At 41.2% G+C, this 16401-nt stretch overlaps 1 protein-coding gene across 5 annotated transcripts in view; it reads right to left on the reverse strand.

The window, feature by feature from the left end:
- UNC13B (unc-13 homolog B) overlaps positions 1-16401 on the reverse strand; it is a 329656-nt gene that overhangs the window by 112186 nt on the left and 201069 nt on the right. For all 5 annotated transcript variants that reach the window (XM_075066813.1, XM_075066812.1, XM_075066811.1 and 2 more), the window contains 3 exons: positions 10023-10250; positions 9503-9644; positions 267-436 (listed from right to left, as the gene is read on the reverse strand). In XM_075066813.1, coding sequence (XP_074922914.1) covers positions 267-436; positions 9503-9644; positions 10023-10250 — 540 coding nt within the window. The remainder of the gene's footprint in view (positions 1-266; positions 437-9502; positions 9645-10022; positions 10251-16401) is intronic.

A 16401-nucleotide genomic window follows, 5' to 3' on the forward strand; every position in this document is an offset into this window, starting at 1 on the left:
GAGAAAACTCTGTGCCTTTATGATTCTCCAAAGAGCATGTATTGTCCAACATTTTTCACTGGGAAGACCACCACCTGATTGCCCTCCCCACAACATACCCCCGCACCTCCTCAAAGTCACACGTTCCTTGGAAATTACACTAACGCACACACAAGATTATGAGAGCTCCTAACCCAAACTTGCCTAATTTTGTAAGGAAAGTTCCATACACTTGTAAGCAAAACCAAGGATTGTAATCTAAATTAGAGGATTGAAAAGCTACTCACCAAGATTGTACCATACATCCATCTCTCCACTCAGTGTGCGGACTTCGATGATGGTCTGACCCAAGAAATCATCTGACTCACGTTTCAGCCTCTGCTTGACACGAGATTTAATGTCATCATCCTCATCCCAGACGCGCACTTTGATCCGATCCGAGGAGTTATGGCACTCACTGTGAGCAAGACAAGCAAGGACAGATGGGTGACCAGTCACTGAACCCAAGGGTCTAGGATGCATGTCTTACAGCATGACTGACCATTCCATGATATTCTTTTAGTGCTATTCATCTGACAGATGTTCATTCACATTGGCAGCTGATGGTGAAGGATGTAAGATGCAAATAAAATTTAAGTATTCAACAGGAATTGTGCGACAGAGTTTTTGAAGGCCTTCTGCTACAACGAAGCCATAAAACTCTGAGGACTCTACCACAGTCAGGGACTGCTGGTGGATAGTGCATTCAGCGTAGTGATTTGATTATAGTGCATCAGTCAGAGGTTCAAACTTCTGTTGAACAACATAAAGAAACTCTCTCCTCCATTCTCCTCTCCTTGCCAAGCAAGACTCAAACAGAGGCCATTAACTTAATGTTGTTTGAGACTTTATTAGTGTCACTAGCAAAGCAACAATGTACCAATGCACAAAACAATACAGTCAGGGAGATGACTGTGTGTGGGAGGAAGGGATGGGACACAGCCGCTCTAATGAAGTTGGTATTTAAGAGCTACAACGTGCCCCAGGCAGGGAACTAAAGAAATCTCCTTCAAAAAGGCAGCTTCGTTCTCAGTTGAATCTTCACATCTGATCTGATGCTGAAATAAAAAATCTCAGTTATCCTAAACCCTAAACAAGCAGCTGACCTGCACAACACACTGAGGAAACGAGAGAACTCAAAAGCTATAGGGACACAGTGAATAGAGAGATCTTGTAACAAAAGCCCTGCTCATTTACTGGGCATGTGATATGAGAAAGCAATTTGAATGATCATATACACACATGACAAGGGTGATTACTCACCATAACCGTTATAAATGTTTGGCCTCACTGGGGGGGTGGGGGGGGGAGGGTATCTGAAAATATGGCAATTCCTGCTGGAGGTCTATGTTCTAGCCTTTTCAAACCTACTGCATCTGTTGCTAAGCAACAGGGGGAGAATGAACAAGAAGAGAGAACTGGATCAAAAGAGATTTGCTAAGCCAAGTCAGTGAAATGTGGCAGCAGCGGTGGTGTTTACAAGTTACCTACCAAGAACTCATTTGGCCACCCATTGTGTTTTAGGATTCATTAACAGACAGCTAATGCAGAAGAGCTCACTGTGAATTAAATGGCAAAATGCAGAGGCAATTTTAGGTTGTCCTGATCGTTTACTGTTTGAAAACCAACCCGTTCTGCATTCCTCAAGGGACTCAAAGAATACAGAAAACAGATGTTTCAATCAATATTTCTCTGTTTAATTTTTTTCCTCCCACCTGTAAACATGTGCAGATGGTTAAGATGATTTGTTGCAAAGTGTGCTGAAGAGGAGATGCTAAGATTGTTGGTTCTTCCTCTAGCTCTCAAACCTATTTCAGCATGTTGCCACCTCTGTAGGCCCGGCAGAATAAGTGGCTATACACTAAAATTTCTTCATAACCAAAACAAATAACATAAGAAACTCTCTCTCAGTGCCCTAGGGGCAGATTTGCAAAGTATTTAGTTGCCCGAAGATGCAGACAGACACGCACAGCGAGATTTTCACAAGCTCCTAAGCAAGTTAGGCCCTTAATTCTCATTGACAGCATTTTTCAGTGCCTAAGTAGTTCAGTTAATCCAGCCCTAGGTCTTGACCCTCTCCTCCAGTCTGCCAAAGGCAGTGCTTCTTTAGGAAAATACTCAAGCTGATTTGACCTAGTTTGATCCACACTGTGTGCCTTGTAAACCTGAACATGCACCACATGAGGTACCTGAAATAAGGGTGTTCTCTTTCTTGACTTACAACAGGGGACCGCACAGCACCACAATCACCGCAGAATGTCACGTGTGGAGTTTTCAGTGGTACTAACTGGACCTGTACACCTCAAGACTTACTGTCTCTACCATACGCACCTTTCCCAGAGCGATGCTACTATATTTGTGGAGATTTTTCCACTTTGTATTTCCTCTCCTGGCTCTGTACCAGAGTGATTCATCAGAGCTATCTGTGCTGTTAAACACCTAAACCAGAGGGGCAAGGTGGGGCGGGGGTTAAGAGAGTAAATCTATAGGATCTGCAATCTTTGTTACTGTTGAACCAAGACAGCCAGGCTGATGTCAGCCCCCCTTTCTACAGAAACGAGAGCTCAGATTCAACTCAAACACATTTATGGTCTGGGAGATGAAGAACAATGCTCACTTTTAAATCGAAACAACATAAATCCAGTCTTGTGGAGTCTGAACATATATTGTAGTGATATAAAATGTCCCCATAACGCAAGAGGCAGCACCTCTCTAACACTCTCCAGCGCTTGCTGCACTTTTTATGTTCCTGTTTTCTCTTTTAGACTGGGACTTTTCCAAGCTGAAAAGAGACAACTAAGGGGATATGATAGAGGTCTATAAAATCATAACTGTGTGGAGAAAGTAAATAAGGAAGCATTATTAACTCCTTCTCATAACAAAAGAACTAGGGATCACCCAATGAAATTAATAGGCAGCAGGTTTAAAAACAAATAAAAGAAATATTTCTTCACTCAACACACAGTCAACCTGTGGAACGCCTTGCCAGATGATGTTGTGAAGGACAAGACTATAACAGGGTTCAAATAGGAACTAGATAAGTTCATGGAGGATAGGTCCATCAATGGCTATTAGCCAGGAAGGACAGGGATGGTGTCCCTAAGCTTTGTTTGCCAGAAGCTAGGAATGGGTGAAAGGGGATGGATCACTTGATTACCTGTTTTGTTCATTCCCTCTGGGCATCTGGCATTGGCCACTGTTGGGAGACAGGATACTGGGCTAGATGGACCTTTGGTCTGACCCAATCTCGCTGTTCTTATGGGAGGGAGGGAAATTGGTGAAACTGTGATTTAATGCATCTTTTTCACAAATAAGAGTTTCCCTTGTTTATGCCATTATCATTTATTTATTATTTTAATTCTTGTAGCGCTCTGAGGGCCCAGTTAGACCGAGGACTCCATTGTGCTTAGTATAGTGCAAACACATTGGAAGACACAGTCCCTGCTCTGAAGAGTTTACAGTTAGAGCTGGTCAGGAATTTTTGACAAAATATTCAACAGAAACTGCAATTTCATTGACATCAAAATTGCTTGTGGAGAAGGGTCCACGTCTATGAATTTCTAGATTCAAACAACATTTTATAAATTATCAAAACATCCAGTTTCAACATTTTTAAATGAAATGTTCCATTTTAGAATTCAAAACAACCTTTAAATTCAAAATTTCAGTTTATTTATATCAGAGGGGTAGCTGTGTTAGTCTGGATCTGTAAAAGCAGCAGAGAATCCTGTGGCACCTTATAGACTAACAGACGTATTGGAGCATGAGCTTTCGTGGGTGAATGCCCACTTTGTCGGTTGCATCCAACAAAGTGGATATTCACCCATGAAAGCTCATGCTCCGATACGTCTGTTGGTCTACAAGGTGACACTGGACTCTTTGCTGCTTTTGCAGTTTATTTATAGTTTAAAATAGTAAACAAATTAAAAAGGGAGGAGAAGGGAAAGAGGAATAGTTACACAGATTTAAATAGGGCAGCTAAGCATGTGGCTAAATGATCTTGAGTCATTTGAAAAATATAAATTACAAGGTAAAATTAAAAGGACAAATATCCAAAATGTCTAGCGAGCATTTGTATACGTATTTGGCACTAGCATTTCCTTTAGGAACCATGGCAGCAGTGGCTGTAGAGTTTTGAAGAACAGGGTAATAGCGTTACCCTGCACATAAGGGGTGGCATGGAAGAAAGTGCAAACGTGTTTGTAAGAGAAGTGGATAATGGAGACTGGCATTGCTGGCAGAGTGCAGGAGATAGAGGAGAACATGATAAGACAGAGCAGATAAGCAAGAAGATGGGCTCTTTGCAGGAGTTTTTAATGGATCTGAAGGGAATGAGGTGGTTGTCTGGAAGACCAGGGCAGAGACAGAGACCTGAAGTGATGCAGGATGAGGGAGTTGTAGTGATGTAGAGAAACAGAAAGAGTTTGACTTTGAGAGATATTCTAGGGAGAAAAAAGGAAGGTTTGGATACAGCCTGAATGAGCAGGTTGAGAGAAGGCAGAGTCCAAGCATCCCACTAACAGGTCTGGGGAAGGGAGGATAGTTGTGTTGTCAGCTGTGATGGGGAAAACAGTGAGCCAGCAATTTTGGTTATGTTCGTTTTAAAACGAGAGGCCAGCTAAGCACGCAGCGAGACAGACAGGTCGGGGTGGACAGGCCACTGCATAAGTCATCAGTGTGAAGATGGCAATTGTAACTGAGCAGATGAGGTCACCATAAGAAAGGGCACAGCAACGAGAGAAAAGGAAGAGCCTTGTGCAATCCCCATGGATAGTGGGAGGGGGAGACAGAGAAACAATCAAAAGAGATGGGGAAGGAATGGCTTGAGAGGTCAGAGAACCAGGTAGGAAGAAGGTATAAAAGCAGCTGAGAGGTCAAGGATGACAGCCAGGGAGTAAAAGCCCTGAGCTTTGGCAATACCTCCTTGACAAATAATTATCCTAAGACAACAAAGAAACCGGTCTTCTGTTCCTACCAGTATTAAACTCATTTGTTTTAGAGGGACAAGTACGACCATTTTGCTGTTACCTCTCTCTACAACGCTGATTACAAACACAAATCATGTAGCTCTTCCAAGTGCAAAAGGCAGCAGCAGTGCTCAGAACCACTTCACCTCTAACTACACCTCTATCCCGATATAATGCTGTCCTCGGGAGCCAAAAAATCTTACCATGTTATAGCTGAAACCGTGTTATATCCAACTTGCTTTGATCCACTGGAGTGTGCAGCCCCATCCTCCCCCGGAGTGCTGCTTTACCGCGTTATATCCAAATTCATGTTACATTGGGGTAGACGTGTACATTATCCCAGCTTCCTCCTAGGCATTGCTGCATGGCATCAACTCCATTGTTCAAATCCAAATTTCAAATGGGTCACTGAGCTGAGAAACTATGAGTATATCCACACTGCGATTAAAATCCCACGGCTGGCCTGTGCCAGCTGACACGGGCTCACGGGGCTTGGGCTAAGGGTCTATTGAATTGGGATGCTGGCATCAGGGATCATGATGAAGCTCGAGCTCTAGAACCCAACAAGGTGGGAGGGCCCCAGAGTTGCAATTAAACAGCCCCTCTGCCCGAGTCAGCTGGCACAGGCCAGCTGCGGGTGTGTCATTGCAGTGTAGACAGAATATGATTTTACTTTACTACCAGTTTCAAAGTCTCCGTCGAACTACGACCCAGGCACCAAGGATGAGGAAGCACAACTGAAAAGATTCCACGGTCGTCGGGATGTAGCTGAACAGCAGAGGCAGAGCATGCATCAGATGCAATATTCTTGAAAGGGGCAGTGTAAACACAGAACTCATGTAACTACAGAGATGACTGAAAGGTGCTGAGCATGATAATAGGCTAGGCTGCTGAAAGGACAATTATGGAACCAAACGGAAGCTGTGGGTGACACCACAGTAGTTAACTATGTAGCGGTACCATTCCTGAAGCAATAACTGTAATGAAGTGTATTATTTGTGGCTGTGTGTGTCCAAGTATAATACTGATTATCTGCTGAAGGGAGGCAATGCAACTATTCTAACCTTCACACCCTTCTGCAGTGAAGGAATAAACACACTTTGCAAAGTGCCCAGTGACAACGTAATCTGTTCCAGGCAGAATGATTTCACACCTGCCATTCAGGATCAGACCCAGCTGGGCAGCACAAAGCAGTTTCCATGGGAAGATATTTTAAAATGAACAATTTGCATTGTGCCAAGGACAGGAGATGCAGAGCTGTCCTGTTGTATATAGGGCAACTTCCAGTGTCCACATCCATTAGACACTGGGTCCTTTTCCTAACATTAGCAAATGAAGCCAGTCAGCATATGCTTTAAACAGGGGTTAAAGTAGCCTCTCAGCAAGCACAGGGCTTTGCCTTTCAAAGGAAATTTTGTTCCTTATTGAATTTCTCCTAAACACTATACCTGTAATTTCACTACACAGACGTGGGTCCTCTTATTAGCCCTTCCAAAAAGAACAGAATTGAAAATACAAAACTTTCCTAGAGTGCTTTAAACCATCTTATAGAATCTAACAAAGAATTAGAATCCTGCCTTAAAATCAGACTGGATAGTTCAAAATATCCCATTTATTATTGTGTGGCAGTGGCCATAGGTACCAATCAGGATATAGGCTTCCTTGTGACAGGCGCTACGCACATAGAAATAGAGTGCATGCCCCATACATTTGAAATCAAATGTAATTGTATAGAAGGAAGAGATCAATCTCAATTTTTTAAAGGTCTTTAGAGTAATTTCAATAGAAGCTTATTAAATGTCTGTGCAACTTACTTCGTTTCATTCCTATTAAATTCCTCAGGACTTTCTATAATGAATGTGGAGGCAGTTAGAGCTTTCCAGCAGGCAACAACAAGAATGGCCTTCTAACAACTCTATCAAAATAGCTTACTCACATAGATGTAAATGCACTCTGAGAACTGATCATTAATCTAAATGCTAATCCTGTGGCAATGTAGGCAGGTAACGGTCTCAAATAGTAATGATTCGGGAATACAATAGGGACTCTACACAGTACTGATTTGGGAATGCAGACCCAAAAAGATCTCAAAGTTTTCTTCTTGGAAACATGGTTCTAAACCTGAATTTCCAGGACATGCCATATGTTCTTGTACATACACCACCTTGCATCACATCAAGGGTTACAAAGGAACCCTAAAATGGCTAAACTTTTTCTGACTTAAACAGATAGACATCCGGGCTTTGTAATAAACCTTCAAAAAGAGCATTTAATTGTGCTTCTGTTGAATGAAGACACCTTTGAGAAGTCAGCCAGCTAGCAATGTCTGGATAGGAAAGCTGGAAAGAGTTCATGCAATAAACCAAACAGAAAGCAAAAACCAATGAAAGTAGAACTAACAACCTACTGACCACCCCGTGACCTGGCCCCTCTGCTACCAATGAAAAACCAATGAAACCAACCTGTGTAAAAACCAATGGAAGTAGAACTACCAACCCATTGACATGACCCCTCTGCTGATTTGATTTGTCCCCTTGGGTACTTTTTGTCTTTCAGACCATAAGTTCTTAAGATAGGAACTGTATCTTGCCTAGTACATTGCAGGAGCTATCACAACCTCTACAATAACTGGTACAAGCTCCTCTCACTTCAATTATAAGATCTAACAAATACTTTCTTTATTAAAAAAGGATGATTTTTCTCTTGGTAAGCTTCCTTGGGAGAAAAAAGAACAGGAGTACTTGTGGCACCTTAGAGGTCAACAAATTTATTTCAGCATAAGCTTTTGTGGGTTAGAGCCCAATTCATCGGAGAGATTTCTCAGTGAAGAACGTTTTTGGTCAAGTTGTGTAGCATATGTTCAACGGCTACAGTCTTTGATTATGAATGCTAGGAAAACTCAGCATCTGGAGAGTCATCAGCAGAAGGAACGCCTAAGCATCAAGCATAAACAGCATGTCTGTAATTGATCTAAATCTCTTGGAAGAAAGACTGCTGTGTCCCAGACAATTAAACATGGCTCTCCCTTTATCCATGACAAGGTGAGTTGCAAACCCTAGGAACACCTTGAGCCTGGTACAGTTCTTTTTCAGCATCCTTAAACCTCAACAGCTTGTCTATTTAAATCCCACTTTCCTCAACACCTCATCCTTCTTGGTGCTCTGTCTCCTAGCAATATTAAAATGACTGTTTACACTAAGATCAATTTTCATGTTACTGGCTGAACCATGGAGGTTTCCATAAAACTTTTACAGTAGCACAATTAAAACACTGAAATTTATCACATTGTATTATCTTTACCACAGTATTTGTTATATTCCCCCAAATTAGACTGGAACATACTTGTAAATACCACGGTAACAACTTTGTGCCATAAAAATCAAGATTTTAATGGCACCTACCCATAGCTAGATGGAGGTGCACTTATTGCTATGTTGATTCTAGAGTTATTACAATAATAATGTAAGGTACTTCCTGTTTAGGAGTCAATAGCTTTGCCTTGGGTTCATAATGTTACACTTTTTTATTTTCATTGACATGGTGGAGATAGGCCTGGGTTCACAAACTCAGTTTGAAATACAATTCTAACAAACATACTTCAGTGTGCAGAGAAGAGCCTTGCTGACCTTGAGCGGGAAGGAGTGGGGGAAAAAAAGGCAGGAGAGGGAGAGACAGACTGATAGTTTGATGGGAAGAAGGAGACAAAGGAGTTTTAGCTAAAAAAAATTTAGGATCCAGAATCTTCACAGGCCACTATTTTCAGAAGCTTTTTTTTCTCTCTCTCCATTTAATATGTTTTCCATGTAATTAAAATGAGTATAACTATAGCTTGAGGGTGCTTCTTACTACCTCAGTAACCATATCCTGGGCTCACTGACTCAGTCTTTGGAGCTTATTTGCTATATAAGCAACCATGCCTCCAGCCTTTATTTTAAATTTAGCCCAAAATAGGTTGATAATCTTGTAAACAGATTATCCCTCAAGTTCTCATTATTTTATTTCTACAGCACTTTAGGGGAGCAAGGAGCTTTAAAAATAAGTGGCAAGCTACTCCCAGTGAGCTAACACGTCTGCTCAAACTCCACCACAAGGAGTAACGACGAAACGAATGGCGAGGCCTTTTCCTGCATGTGTGTTTTACAGCTACCTTTCTAAAGAATTTCAAAGTGTGTTTATTAAAAAGGAATAGTGTATGTCTTCAAACTATTAAGCATTTTCTTCCCTCTCTGGGGAAGTCTGAACAACAACTTTCTATACAAATATTGCTAAAGGAGTAGATACAGAATCTATGAACAAGAAGTGGAGGCAAAATGGATGTGCACACTTTTGTACAGTACAGTATATATTATATAGACTATGTGACAAGCACACACTATGTAAAACAGAAACAGACAAAACAGACATGGCTACTGGAGTGAAGTACCATGTACTGATACAGGAGACAAAGGTATGCTTGTGAAGAAATGCAGACAATAGAAATGGATCAGAACAGGGGCAGATATTCAGTGAGCACTTACAAGTGGAATTTCTCCTCCCAAACAGGGTTCAGATTCCCAAAAATTGTTTTAGTTCTCTTCTTTGTTTTGCCAACTTGAACCGTCACATATGGATCACTGGATCCAGTTTTGTCCTTGGCCTGCAGACCTTGAGCACAAACCACTGTGGAGAAAATAATAATAAAGTTTTGCTATAAGCTTGCAGTGCTAAAAGATGTGTGCATGTCCTGTACGACGGAACAGCTTACTGCACAGGAATGCTTACCAATGACAGCCTCTCAGTTTAACACTGAGAGTCACAGATTCCAAGGCAGAAGGGACCATTGTGATCAGCTTGTCCGAACTCCTGTATAACACAGACCATATAACTGCCCCAAAATAATACCTAGAGCAGATCTCTTAGAAAAACATCCAGTCCTGACTTACAAATTGTCAGTGACGGAGAATCCACCACAGCCCTTAGTAAGTTGTTCCAATGGTTATTCTCACTGCTGAAATTTACGTCTTATTTCTAGTCTGAATTTCTCTAGCTTCAGCTTACCGGTGATAGTGATTTTAGCTGACCATTTGGAGGTGCCATCCAGCACACTCTGTTTCACTGTCTTCATTTGCTGAGCATGTGTTAATTTGCTCTCACTAAAAACATCTCTGATCAAGTCAAAGATTTCTGGCTTGTTCCGTTCCCGAATCTTCATGCGATCCTTCATGGCCATGATGATGTTTTGAGTCCGATCCTCTGCTCCATGTTTAGAGCTCTTCTCTGCTGCTCCTGTGTACAGTAAGGCATGGAACAGTCACCAAAAGCTTGAAAAGAATGAGGAAATCACAGATGTTATGTTACAGAATCATGACGACAGGGATCAAGTTTATTATATTAAAAAAAAAATCAGTTGATAAGATATGTTGTGATAATTGGACTACTAATTGGGAGCTCAACTCTGAAAAGTGAATGACAGTCATAGAATGTCACAATAACCCTTATAACAAAGAAATGTTGATGGGAAAGGGTGCAAAAGGGAGACAGCCTGAATTAGTCCAAACAAGCCGGCCTCCTGGGATAATTCAAGGACTGTGTTAAGATCACGCCTTGTAAACAAGAAGAGTGTGGGAATGGAAAAATCAGCAAACAAACTGGTGTGCTGGATAGGAAGCCTAATTGGTGGATAAAACAATGAAGGGACAGGGCTATTTTGCCCACCACTCTTTTGAGGTCCTTTAAAAAGAGAGAGGGAGAGAGAGAGAGCGCGCACACGATCAAGAGGAAAATTGGTGAAACAATCTCAGCAACTCCTGTGACAGGATCTATCATAACACACCTGGACCTTCGCCATACTAATGCTGAGTGATGTTCTGACCAGACCGGGTCAAAGCGTGGGACTTAGATGATATTGCCACCTCCATGGGCTCCGACTGAATCCAACCCCTTATCTGGGATGCGAGACATTGAGTTCTCTCCATCCCTACCCCTCCTCCTCCCATGAACTCTTTTCATTCCCCTCCTTACTTATTCTCTTTCCTATCACTCTCCTTTTTCCTTCTGTCGAGTAAGAGTCTGGTGTGCTGGCTAAGACTGGGTATTTTGCAATACTGCCGTAAACCTGCAACCAGAGAGGTAAGTAAAAGCAATGCCCTAAACAGCCCAACCCTTGTACAACTTTGCCAGGTCTTGGAGTGGCTAATAAGACTAGCAGAGAAATTGCAAGTGAAAAGTCAACACCAGAGAGCAGCTGCATTTTCTATCTTTGCCCTTCTTCTCTGCCCCTTTTTGTGTGCATTTCTCTGGTTTGTCTTCTTAAGAAACCGGATAAGACTTTAACAAGTCCAGACCATCTTAACCCACTTTTTCCCTTTTCTCCGAAAAGGGAAATTACCATAATCTAAAAAGACTTTCAAAAGGGGGGCGAATTCCCTCTAAAAACACTCTTCAGGTAGAGGGAAAGGGAACAGAGAATGTTGTTAGAATGAACGCCTTACTTCTTAATTTACATTTCAAATGTTTTAACCTTTTCCCTCTTCTTTTCTGCATCTTTAATAAAAAGTTTTAAAAGATTTTTAATGGTGTTTTCTATACAGTACAAAGCAGGTTGAGGTCCCTGTATACCCAACCCCAAATCTTGATTAGTGCTGTTTAATGTTGGACAGTGAAAGTATCATGTTAAAACCTGTAATACTTTGGGACCATTTCTTTCACCTAAATGAATACGAGACACACTCAACTCAATGCCTCTTGCCACTGGCCAGACTGAAGTTGGGATCGAAAAGTGGTGGACAAATGTCATCTAAAGAGGCAGCAGCTATTCAGTCCCACTGTTGTATCAGATACTACATTTAAGAAATAAATACTGTAGATGTGGATTCCAGGAACCATTTTAAACATTGTGCTTTAATTGGCCAAACAAGGCATAAAAGGAACATTAGATGTGCTTCATAGAGGAATATTTTCTATTGTAAGCCCAATTTGCATCCACACCTATCTTCAAAAGCTTCTCTTCATGTGAAATATATAGCCAGAAGACACTCATAACAAAATTTGAGTTGAATCAGACAATATGTTCCTGAGACATGGCACTTTGAAAAACTGGCATGTTTCCCTTTTTGAAATACCTTTTAACTAGGGTTGTCGATTAAAGTGATTAACTCAAAAAAATTAATCATGATTTAAAAAATTTATCATGATTAATTGTATTCAAACAATAGAATACCAATTGAAATTTTAAATATTTGATGTTTTCTACATTTTCAAATATATCAATTTCAATTACAATACAGAATACAAAGTGTACTGTGCTCACTTTATATTACTTTATTACAAGTATTTGTACTGTAAAAATAATAAAAGAAATAGTATTTTTCAATTCACCTCATACAAGTATCATAATGCAATCTCTATCGTGAAAGTACAACTTGCAAATGTAGAGGTTTTTTTGTTCCATAACTGCACTCAAAAATAAAACAGTGTAAAACTTTAGAGCCTACAAGTCCACTCAGTCCTACTTCTTGTTCAGCCTAATCGCTAAGACAAACAAGTTTATTTACATTTGCAGAAGACAATGCGCCTGCTTCTTGTTTACAATGTCAACTGAAAATGAGAACATGCATTCGCATGGCACTTTTGTAGCTGGCATTGCAAGGTATTTACGTGCCACATTATGCTATAACATCATAGAGGCCCTTCATGCTTTGGCCATTGTTCCAGATAGGCATGCATCATGCTTGAGCAATTGTTAAAGAGAATGGCGTTAATTAAAATGGTGAACTGAGACTCCTTGGGGGGAGAATTGTATGGTCAAACTATGCTATGTCTTATCCATTCACCATATATTTCAATTGGTTAAAGAGGGTCTATGATTTGACCGTATAGGCACATGTTTGTTTAAGAAATTTCATTGCAAGATTTGACGACCGAAGGAACCAATGGGAGATTCTAAAGATGCTAACAGGCAGATTGACCAGAGATTAAGAATCTGAAAGTGCCTCCAAATCTGAGAGGGGATGAGGTGTGGAGCGATGCTTCAGAAGTCTTTAAAAGAGAAGCAACACTCTGATTGGCAATCAGAAACCTACGAAACCAAACACCAAACAAAGAAAATCAACCTCGGGCTGGTGGCTTTTGACTCAGATCATGAACAGGTGTCAGTCAACTGGGTTGAATCGTTATCAGCAACCCCTCAGCATGAATGGCATCCGACTGGGGGAAGCATCAAGGGAAAAATGAATCTTTAGCACATTTGGCATGTAAATATCTTGCGATGCCAGCTACAACAGTGCCATGCAAATGCCTGTTCTCACTTTCAGGTTATATTGTAAACAAGAAGCGGGCAGCACTATCTTCTGAAAATGTAAATTAACTTGTTTGTCTCAGTGAGTGGCTGAACAAGAAGTAGAACTAATTGGATGTGTAGGCTCTAAGTTTTACATTGTTTTGGTTTTGAGTGCAGTTATGAAACAAAAAACCTACATTTGCAAGTTGTACTTTCACAATAAAGAGATTGCACTATGGTACTTGTATGAGGTGAATTGAAAAATATTCTTTTTTTTTACAGTGCAAATATTTGTAATAAAAATATATAAAGTGAGCACTGTACATTCTTTATTCTGTGTTGTAATTGCAATCAATATATTTGGAAATGTAGAAAACATCCAAAAATATTTAAATAAATGGTATTCTATTAGTGTTTAACCAGCACAATTAATTGTGATTAATTTTTTTTAAATTGCTTGACAGCCATATTGTTTTTCTGTAAATATCTCAAAAACAGCTTCCTCCAGAAACTGCAAAACTGAATTAATTGCACAGGAAATCTATATACATTGAGAAGATTTTAGCTGAGATTTTTAGAAGTGCTGAAGCAACCAAGAATTTCCATGGGACTCGTGCTCTTAAGTGAATGAGATACTTCTAGAAATGTCAGCCTGAGTGCACAGGAGTGTTTCTGATAAAGCTGGATTTTTATTTCTGCATGATTTGCTACACATTTTTGAACATCTGAAGAGATGCAGGTGACAGCAGACTTCTATACAAAGTTCAGCACAGTCACTTACTTCATAGTAATAGTAATTCTTCAAGAGGATGCACTGTAGTTGCACATGCTCATGCATGCGAGACTGGATTTTTTTTTTTTTTTTTTTAATAGCAGTGTCTGTCAGGGCCATGCATGAGCCTTGTGCCTCCTCGTGCTCCTGCGTGATGGTATAAAGGGAACCACAAATGCAACCTTCCCTCAGATTCTGTGCCATTCAAAGATTTCAGAATTCTGAAAGTAGGGATGGAGCCTAATGAGATCCACACTGACTATGACACCCCAAAGAACTACAGTTACTGCAGCATGTTACCTGATTTTAGGAGACTATCTATATGGGTTATAGCCTCACCAATTAATCTGATCAGAAGATCAGGTTCTTGTCCCAGAATTAGACTACAAGGATAAGCAACCATAGTTCTTTCTGGTGGTCAGTGTCAGAATGGATCAGACTGTATGTGCCCGGCAATCACTATCCCCCAGGATGGTGGAAATAAGGAGTTTCAGCTACATCAGTCAAAAAGAGATTGCAGTACTGCTCTCTTGAACTTGGCATCTGATCTAGTGGCTAAATCCAGTATATAATATTTGACAAAGGCAGGGGGTTACCCTATAGCACGCTCGGTAGATTTTGGATATTGGCACATTTCTGAAGCAGGCAGAGAATGTCACTTGATATCTGGAGTGGTGAGCCTTGATCTTCAGGGGGAGAGGTACATCAGTCAACTGGCAACGTGAGATAAACTGTGTTATTCACCTAGATATTCTCTGTAATGAGACGGCCTGACTTTTGGAACAGCTGGTTATAGCCAGAAATAAACAGGAAGTCACTTTTGAATGGTTTCATTATGTTGATGTAATAAAGTAGGGTTCTGAAACATCTGGAGCATGTAACTTCTTCTCTCCTAGTGCAGAATGGGCAAATTAATGGATTAATTGAGGCAGAATTCTGAGATCCCTTGGGGGATGAGCTGAGGATAAGGTTTCAGCACCACTTTGATGCCACTATTTACCTCTCTCCATTCTGAAAACTGACCATTTATTCCTACCCTTTGTTTCCTATCTTTTAACCAGTTACTGACCCATGAGAGGACCTTCCCTCTTATCCCATGACGGTTTACTTTTCTTAAGAGGCTTTGGTGAGGAACCTTGTCAGTAGCTTTCAGAAATCTAAGTACACTATATCCACTGGATCCCCCTTGTGCACATGCTTGTTGACCTCCTCAAAGAATTCTAGTAGATTTGTGAGGCATGATTTCCCTTTACAAAAAACACACCAACTCTTCCCCAACAAATTATGTTCATCTAGGTGTCTGACAATTCTCTTCTTTATTACAGTTTCAGGAAGAGAGTGTCTGTTTCCCAGGGAAAAAAGTTCTATTTTGTAAATGGAGCCTGATAGTTCACAACCCAGAGGTCCTGGAATGACTTGAAATCAATCACTGGCACTGGTGTTACTCTCTCACCTGATGACAAGGACGACTCTTTGGGAGGCAACAGAATTTTCTCCTGCTGTCCCTCGGTTGTAACCTCAAGCTGCTTGTGGAGGCCAATATCCTGCTCTGATATGGAGGGCCTTGCTAATGACACCTTTCCTTGTCTTCCTTCGTGCTTGGGAGAGGAATATGATCTGGGACCTGTGCAGAAATAGTCCTCAATAAGGCCAATATGGCCAAAGTGTCACATTGTAAGGATTCTGGCCAAGGTTGACATTGGCTGGTCCAGAGCCAGGGCCATCTTGCCTGAGGTGGGGCTCCAGATGGGATCCTCTAGTATCCCTTCTTTAGGGCCACTTTCTGAATGTGGGAGAGAGGGGTTCCTACTTGACAACAGTGAAACTGCATAAGTTGGCAAGGATGATGAGTATACTGCCTTCAAACAGTGCAGCCTTGGTACTGGCTGGGGTGTCCCAAAGTCTCAGCAGGAGATGCCAGTTCCTCTATTAAGATATATCTTGGGCTCCTGGTGAGTTTGGACACAAGTACTAATGTCAGTATGTGGTTGGTCCTTCTCCAGTCTTCAGGTACATCTACACTGCAGTTAGCAGTGCGCTTCCCAGCTCAGACAGACAGCACTTGCTAGCCTGCTTGAGCTAATGCACTAAAAATATCAGAGTAGCTGGGGGTAGAATGAGTGTCAGCTCAGGCTAGCCATACAAATGCATATCTAGGGGGCCTAGGCAGGATTGTAATTAGGCAACTAGTCTGAGCTGCCACCCTTGCTACCCAAGCTCATCTGCTATTTCTAGCAGAGCTAGCACGTGTGTCTACTGGAGTTGAGAAGCACACTCCCACCTGCAGTACAGATGTAACCTTAGAGACAATGGATGACTTGGAGACCATATCTCTGGAGGAACAGCATTTGTGATTGTCCTTAAAGAAAGGTCCCAAAGGGTATTTT

The sequence above is a fragment of the Chelonoidis abingdonii genome, chromosome 6 (assembly GCF_003597395.2).
Source record: "Chelonoidis abingdonii isolate Lonesome George chromosome 6, CheloAbing_2.0, whole genome shotgun sequence".
NCBI classification, from domain to species: Eukaryota; Metazoa; Chordata; order Testudines; family Testudinidae; genus Chelonoidis; species Chelonoidis abingdonii.